Source organism: Equus quagga, chromosome 8 (assembly GCF_021613505.1).
Source record: "Equus quagga isolate Etosha38 chromosome 8, UCLA_HA_Equagga_1.0, whole genome shotgun sequence".
In the NCBI taxonomy this organism is placed as follows: Eukaryota; Metazoa; Chordata; class Mammalia; order Perissodactyla; family Equidae; genus Equus; species Equus quagga.
In genome coordinates, this window is record NC_060274.1 from 121,440,932 (window position 1) to 121,449,820 (window position 8,889).

The 8,889-nt window shown below is 40.0% G+C and overlaps 1 protein-coding gene across 1 annotated transcript; it reads left to right on the forward strand.

Annotated features, from left to right (window-relative positions):
• The first annotated feature begins 6,263 nt into the window (after nucleotides 1-6,263).
• On the forward strand, nucleotides 6,264-7,196 carry LOC124243978 (olfactory receptor 2A14-like). The gene has a single exon (XM_046670130.1). The coding sequence runs from the start codon at nucleotides 6,264-6,266 to the stop codon at nucleotides 7,194-7,196; it is 933 nt and encodes a 310-aa protein (XP_046526086.1).
• Nucleotides 7,197-8,889: the final 1,693 nt, after the last annotated feature.

An 8,889-nucleotide genomic window follows, 5' to 3' on the forward strand; every position in this document is an offset into this window, starting at 1 on the left:
GCAAGTCTCTCATAAAGTTCAGTGATGAGTGTATCTGGGCTTCACCTCCCCATGAGGTCCCTTTAGAGAGGAGAATCAACCTGAGTCCTTCTTCTCTGTGAGGTTTCTTCTAAGCTCAAGGCCACGTTTGCTAAAAGAACACAGAAGGTACCACTGGAAGGAAAAGTGTTCATCAGCCCAGAGAAGAGGTTTGCAGGTGGGTAATCGGAAAGGGGAGTGAATGAGATCACTGGCTCTAGGGATCAATGACTAAATGCCTTCCCTGTGTGGTCCTAAGCCTGTCTTCATAACTAGGGGCCTGAGGGGGTCTCTCGGGACTACTACCTATCCCCATGGTGTGGCCACAATGCCTCTGACCATCCAGGACACTCCATTCATGTTTCACTCATCATCTTCCTGTGGCAACTCTTGGCTTTGTCATGACTGTGTCAGAGGGGAGGAGTCAGCCAGCCTCTGATATAAGTGATCAACTGGCTCAAGGGCTACAAGGAACTGCAGGGGCCATGAGGCCCAGGTGTCTCTTCTTAGAACTAGAAGATGCTGAAGGCAGAGGGGAGTGGTCTGCTTGCTCTGAGACTGATCTTCCTTCCCCTCTCCTAACCTCCTGCCCCACAGATTCTCAGAAACATTGTCCAACCAAACAGGACCCATTTCTCACTTGTCCAGGAGACAGATGGCCTTGTCTTATGGAGAAAACTCAGTGTCTTTTTTTGCTCCTTGTTTTAGCAGAGGAATATTATGATGGCTTAACATCTTTCCAAATAGAAGTTACCTTGCAATGATAGTTTTCAAATCCCTCAAAATATATTTTTAAGCACATATTAAGGGTCTTATGTGAGTAAACTCATTTAATTATTTCGACTATCCCATGAGGCAAGGTTTAGTATTCACCCCATTTTGCAGATAGAAAAACTGAGGAAGAGAGGCACAGATTGGTCACATCACAAAGCTAGTATGTAGCAAAGCCTAGATTTGAATCCAGGAAGTCGGGCTCAGAATCCGTGTTTGCTTGTTTGTTTCTCAAACTGTGCCTCTTATTAGGGTCAGGCTAAGCGTTAAAGCAACTGTTGGAGATGGTAAGTAATTTCCGAATAAGCGTGAAAATTGGACAACTCTGAGCTGTCCCAGAGCTGCATCTTTGACAGCCCAGGGCTCTCATTCTCAGTGACTGATCAATAGAAACTTTTACTTTGGGTCGGCGCTAAATATCCTAAATATGGCCCTTTTCCTTTCACAAGATTCACTGTCTCTCTCACATTGGGATATCTGGAATGGCAAAACTGCCGCTTGAGTTTTAATACTTGCATTTTCTTCTTCAACCCAGGAATGAGGTTACTGTAAAGGACTCCTCCGTTTCCTGAAATTCCTTTTTAAACTGAATTTTAAAAATCAGAATGTAGAATCATTAATAGAAATGAAAGAAAAATGTATGTTTTTAAATTTAAACTCAGAAATAACCATGAGAAAAGCAAGATAAATATGAAAGAGTTTACAATATCATGATTTTGTTGGATCTCTAATCCCAGTGATTTGGAGTCTTCTTTGAATTTTGTGGTCTCCTTAATACTATTAATAACAGCTCACATTTATTTAACTCCTAATATATACCAGTTTAATGGTATTTATTCTCCACATCAGCCCGTAGACATCTGTTGTCACCATGTACAGAGGAAAACAGTGGAGCTTAGAGTAAATTACTCAAGCTCACGCGTTCACCTTGCAGAATTAGGATTAGAATGATGTCTGACCAACATGTGAACCATGCTGCCATCATCTCATTCAGGGACCTTATGTTTTTCAGGCCCTGTTAATTTTCATGCCATGGAAGGACGGAAAAATGTATCCATGAAACTTTTCTCCTTATTCTGGGCACTGAAGATCTTTCTTTAATGTGTAGCTAGAGTGGACACTTAAAGAAATCTTCACGTGGGTATCTCTCTGTGTATTGTATCTGTAAATCCTTGAAAATTTACAAAATGTTTATGCCCCTGGAGGCCTCAGGGATTAAGATCTCTCTGACATCCCATTCAGCTTGATTCAGTGGGACCGATTAACACAATATTTGGTGTGTCCACAAAGGGCCATATTCCACTCAGTCATTAAATTTGTATTGTCCAGAAAATGGGGCAGATTCTCATTTCATCTATCTCCTAATTGGAGCTTCGATATATGTCCTTTAAGTGTGCTCTATTGCATGCAATTAAAATATATCAATTAATAAGTCAAAGTATATCTATTAGCTCAGGTACAATCAATTGAATAGTATTTGAGTGATATTGTAAGATATTTTACTGATCGTAATTTGCTGCTGTTTCTTGGGTGTTCCAGTGAACTTTCAACCAAAACTTAGGGAGTTACTTGAGGATGGCCCTGTCCTTTTAATAGATACACCAAATTCATGTAGACATGGACACATAGGTTCACATGAAAGGAAGCAAGCGTCGCTCAAATTAGCAATTTTGTGGCACTCTGCTTAACTGTGTCTACTAGTGACCATACTGCAAGCATAGGAATGTAAATAAAGGGAATTCACAGAGATGAAGTTTGACATGAGTCCTCCAGCAGTATCTAGGGAAAGAGCAGAATTTCATGAGCTGACTTGGGATACAACGTTCCCGCTAGAAAGTAGGCTGATTGTCAGAGACTTTTCCTAAGAACCGGATTGAAAGTTTCCTTTAGAATTTAGATGACAACTAAATTCCCTGTCACTTCTGATTCTGCCTTTACAGGTAACTATTTTATTGTTGTTTTCAATTCTTTTGGTTTTTAACATGAAATGCCCTAAGCTACATTCAGATAAGTAAACTAGAAAGGCATCGAAATGTTCTATGACTAAAATCATTTCCTTCAACTGTGAAACATCAGAATTTTGCTCTGCTTGTGCCCCCATTCACATTTTGGTGGATGTTTCAATAACTTTCAACTGATTTAAGATTTATTTTTACTTTTAGTCAATAGAAGATCTTGATCTTTTTCTCTATCTGTACAATTCACAAAAAAACTCTATGAAGAAAAATGAGATTGAGGTTTTCCATGTCTCCTTTCCTGTCAAACTTAACTGTTTAACATAATGCAGTGACTTATTTCTCCCATTTGAAGCTCTAAGAAAATCAGCTCAGATTTGAGGTTCCTGTTAAAATTTGGTGAGGATTACTCTCAAGATGAGCAAAAATGATGGGCAACTATGGTTGTATATTACATTGTGGATTTTTCCAAAATAAAAATGCCTTGTTTTTCTCATGATAATGCATAAAGTGTATTAAAAAACAAACAACAAATAAGCAAACAATTTATAGAAGAGGTATGCCCCTGCATAATACTACTCTCTAGAGATAAAGAGTGCAGTTTCCTTTTTAACTTAAAGAATTTTCCCCATATGTGTAAAGAGACACAGAAGACGTGTATATAAATGTGCTTATATATTAAAATATGAATCTAATCATATTATACACACATGGTTTGACCTTATGTGGAAAAATTTTCCTTTCACTATATAAAGATCTATATTACATTTTTAAATGGTAGCATTGTTTTCTGTGCTTTTTACAAAAGTAGCAGAATATTTTAATCCATCTCTAATTCATAAACTTTCATGTCAACCCCAAATTTTAGCCATAAACAGGATTACAGTGAATAATTCACAACATCTAGTCCCTATGGTTTGGGGACATTGGATTTTTTTTCTCTTCCCAGAACTCACGGACTCTTCCTGCCCAGGGACTGGCCTTTACTGTTCCCTGTGCAAGGAGCAGTCTACGCGGCTGCAGTCAGGATGGACTCCCCTCCATTGTTTAGATTGCACCCATGTGTCTCCTCTTTGGAGAGACCTTTCCTGACAATCCCATCTACAGGAGCCCCTTCAAACTGGGTCACTGTCTATCATTTACCCTGTTTATTTCCTTCATAGGACTTTTTACTCTCAACAAATATTTTCTTGATTTGTTTACTCCTGTTGGTTTAGGGGTGGTAATTAACCATGACCTCCCTTTGCTCCATGACCTGAAAAAATAAATTGAGAGATAGACACAGGAATCAAGTAGGAATTAAAAATATGTTTTATTAGTGAGGTTCATTGGAAAACATGGTTCGTATCTTTAACAAAATTTATTTACAAATTACAATCACAGCCATTAGATCACTCCCACCCCCAATGGGGACAGAACATTCTCCCACAGGCTGTAACCAGAAGGATAGAAACGTAGCTGACCCAACAGGAGAACAGAGGAGGAGCATCCTCAGTGCCTTTTTCCTGTTTCACAAATTGTGTCAACTAGAGGACAGAGAGGGCAGGTGTGCTCCAAAGCCCTTCATCCGGGGTAGGGAGGTCCCTCCCCTCTGTGGGAATGTGAGGAACAGATGACAGATAGACCACCTACTTCCTGAGAATATGTCTCCCCTTCAGAATATCTCCCTGATCCACTGCTGTACCTCCAGAGCTTCCAACAGAGGCTGGAACATGATGCACTCAAGGAATGTGTGTAAGGAATAGTGGAAATATAAATTTAAACTGTATGAAGTTATTCACATATCAAATTAGCAAAGGTTAAAACTGATAATTTCTAGTATTGGTGCCCATGTGGGAAACAGGCATGATTCTCACACACTGTCGGCGGGAGGAATTGGTACAAATTTCCGGCAAGGAGGCTGGCAGTAAGTATCAAAGCTTTTAGCGTCTGCTATTTCACTTTTAGAATATATCCTAATGAAATAATTGGGAGGGTAGACAAAACTTCAGTTTGAAAGAATATGAATCCCAATGCTACTAAACGTAGGAGAAACGAGAACCACAAATTTCCAACACAAGGAAATTAAACAAATGGTATTATAATACAATATTGTGCTAATTTTAAATAATCTCTGTAAAATATTACTTAAATACATAAGAGTGTTCTGAATGTTAAATGAAAACGGTAGTTAAAAAACAGTCTGCATAAGGGCTGGCCTCGTAGAGTAGGGGTCAAGTTTGCGTGCTCCACTCCAGTGGACCAGTCTTGGGTTTGGATCCCAGGCGCGGACTCAAAAACTACTCACCCAGTCCTGCTGTGTTGGTGTCCCACACACAGAATGGTGGAAGGCTGGCATGGATGTCAGCTCGGCAAAAGTCTTCCTCAAGCAAAAAGAGGAAGATTGGCAAAAGACAGTAGCTCAGGGGCAATCTTCCTCATCAAAAAAACTTAAAGTCTGTATAATACAACCCCAATTTTAAAATATAAATTTGAGGATCTGAATGTTTACTAAAAGAAATAATTGCAATTAGCTTTTAAATACTCTGTTGGATTTGAAACATTACATTAATTTAAACATAAAGATAGTTCAGCCTGTTTCTGGAATAAATGTGAAGAAATATAAAGGGACGGCATGAGGTCACCTGGTCTCTCAACGTGATGTTGCCATCCAGCCCTTCAGGGCCCTTTCTCCCTCTGCTCCTGGACACACCCAGGCACCTCCCAGGAGGAGTGCTCTAGAAACAAGTAACCAACTGATGCTGCAGCTGGTCCCACTCCCTGTGAGCTGCTCAGAATCCATCAGAACAGCAGGAGGCGGTCAGCATGGGAACAGTGATGAGGACGGTCTTCAGGGGATTGGATGACAATGGGAGTTGCCAAAGCTGGGAGGAAATCGTGAGGACGAATGATTCTCTCACACCAGGAAATAAGCTAAGCTCTGGGATTTGTCTCTATATTAAGTTAAAAAGGGAAAAGAGAGAACACCCAAACAAAATACAATTACTGTACAGCTATCATCTTTACATACACCTACTGTTAATGTAAATTCATTTTCTTTTTTTGAATTTCATACTTGAAAAGGCTACAAAAATGTCATGATGTTTAACTGAATTTAGGATACTTGGATATGTTTATTACGTAGCCAAAATGTTCTTTAACTTATACTAAATTTCAGTATCAAGTGCTGATAAAGAATAAATAAAACTCTCACAATAAAACTACAAACACTGGAGATGGAACAGAGGTCCCAGAAGATTCTAATGTATCAGATTATGTTGTCTTATAATTTATTTTATCTATAATTATAAATATGTCATAATATTCCATTGATTCAAGGGGCTTATTTTTCTGACTTATATGAGCACCCTGAGTCACTTTTACAACATATCTAAAAATAAATTATAGAAAAACCTGCCAAAGTAATACATTTCTAAATGCTAACTCTGTAAGTTTCAGTAAATATTTTGCATTTTGATTGCCCTACAGCTCCAATCTTCCTGTTGTGGACATGGGCTTGTCTGTCTCTGCCACAGGAGCATGGCAGACAACCAGACGTGGATCACAGAAGTCACCCTGCTGGGATTCCAGGTGGACCCAGCACTGGAGTTGGTCCTCTTTGGACTTTTCTCTCTCTTCTATACCCTCACCCTTCTGGGGAATGGGGTCATTCTGGGGCTTATCTGCTTAGACCCTAGACTTCACACCCCTATGTACTTCTTCCTCTCCCACTTGGCCATCATTGACATGTCCTATGCTTCCAACAATGTCCCCAAGATGCTGGCAAATCTTGTGAGCCAGAAAAGAACTATCTCCTTTGTTCCTTGCGTTATGCAGACATTTCTCTATCTGGCTTTTGCTGCTACAGAGTGTCTGATGTTGGTGGTAATGTCCTATGATCGTTTTACAGCGATCTGCCACCCCTTACGTTACACTGTCATCATGAGCTGGAAAGTGTGCTTGGTCTTGGTCATCACTTCATGGGCATTTAGCTTCATTTTGGCTCTGGTTCATTTAGTTCTCATCCTGAGGCTGCCCTTCTGTGTGCGTCATGAAATCAACCACTTCTTCTGTGAAATCCTGTCTGTCCTCAAGTTGGCCTGTGCTGACACTAGGCTCAACCAAGTTGTCATCTTTGCATCCTGTGTTTTTATCTTAGTTGGGCCCCTCTGTTTGGTGCTGGTCTCCTACACACGCATCCTGTTTGCCATCCTCAAGATCCAGTCTGGGGAGGGCCGCAGAAAGGCCTTCTCTACCTGCTCCTCCCACCTCTGTGTGGTCGGGCTCTTCTTTGGCAGCGCCATCGTCATGTACATGGCCCCCAAATCCCGCCATCCTGAGAAGCAGCAGAAGATCCTTTCCCTGTTTTACAGTCTTTTCAACCCTATGCTGAACCCGCTGATCTACAGCCTGAGGAACGCAGAGGTCAAGGGGGCCCTGAGGAGAGTGCTGTGCAAGGAGAGGCCAGTGTGAGAGACAGCAGAGATCATCATGGGGGAGGGGGCTTGGTGCCCTGTGAATATGGTGGGTGGCGTGTTCTGCCCTGTGTTATAATAAATACCAAGTTAAAAAAGAATATTATAGATCTAAACATATAAGCAGAAACCATAAATATTTTAGGAAATAAAATAGATGAATATCTTCATGACTTTGGGTAGGCAAAGATTCTTAGAGATGATCCAAAAATCATAAAACAATTTGAAAAATTGATAAATATTGGGCCTTTTAAAAATTACTCATTTTGTTCATCGAAGTCACTGTGAAGAAACAAAAAATGCAAGTCGCAGACCAAGTGTTTTGTATTTTTTTAAAATGTGATGGTCTGTCAGTTGTGACCACAAGAGAAGACAAAGGAGAGGCTCAGGACAAAATACTTGATTATACCCACAGGTCCTGGGAACAGAAGGCAGGGCACAGCATGCAGGGCCACGTGGGCAAGACACCAGGGTGGTCAGAGCAGAAGCCAGGAGCGAGGGGAGGTTCAGACCACTGTCTTTATTGGCATTTCTGCAGGAAACACCCAATAAAGAGTGCAGATGAGAAAAAGTTGGGGTGCGTGTAACAGATAAATCTTTACCATGTAAAGAAAGGGAATCATGCAGACAGTGCAGGAGAATCCTAAACCTGAGAAATAGTGTGATATTCAGAGCTCAAGTTATCTTGCTTTCCATAATCTCATTTGACATCTCTGTGGCCTCTCTTCTCCCTTGACCTATAATGTGCTGTACAATAGTATATCCTACTGTTTTCTTCTTTTTTTCTTCTTTCTCCTCAGTTGGTTTGATAACCACCATGCCCATTTCTGACCTTCATACAACTGCACATGCATTTCCACTCGGCTTTACCCATTTCTTGGTATTTAAACGTTCCACTGCCTAATTGCTCTGCAGTTTGATTTGAAATATCTTTCTGCCATCTTCTCACAAGAAGATGTGGGCATTCCTGGGCTTCCATCTGTCTTACTGAAAATGAATATTAAAAAGAAATATAATGAAATACTTTTAAAAAGAAAGAACAGTTTGCCATTGTAAACTTCAAGGTCATGGAATGATGATTACCTGATCTCTAGAAGCAAAATAAAATGAAAATAGATAATTTTTTAAATAATAAAATATGATTTTTTTCTCATCAGTGGGATTTTCAAACTGTGACAAACTCGATAATATCTTGAAATCCCATATCAAATCATTAAATCATTGCTTCCAAATGTGAGAATAAAGTAAGAAAAAAAGTGCTTTTCAGTACAAAATTGTAATTATTATAAAAGGTTAAAACACTAAGGGGGCTCTTCAGTGCAGCTGCTGAGAGAGAAAGCAGCCTGAGGCCCCACCATGCAGGCAGGGAGGCGGTGGACACCGCAGGCCCTACTGACAGCCTCTGCAAGGTGCAGCAAAGCCCATGAGTTTTGAAGATGCATGAAGGTCATCAGGATAAATGTTTACAAAGCCTGTCATAGAGAAGACTGTGAAACAACTACTAGGACCATAACTGTGTGTTACAAGAGCTGCCAATATTTACATCACATAGGTAGTTGTAGATGTGTGTTCAGTCCTTCACCATGGTATTCAAAACTCTTTCATTACACAAGTGTGGCATGCAACAGTTTAGAAAGTAAAAATGAAGAATTGACAAGAACAGATGATGAAAATTAAAATTTTATTTGACA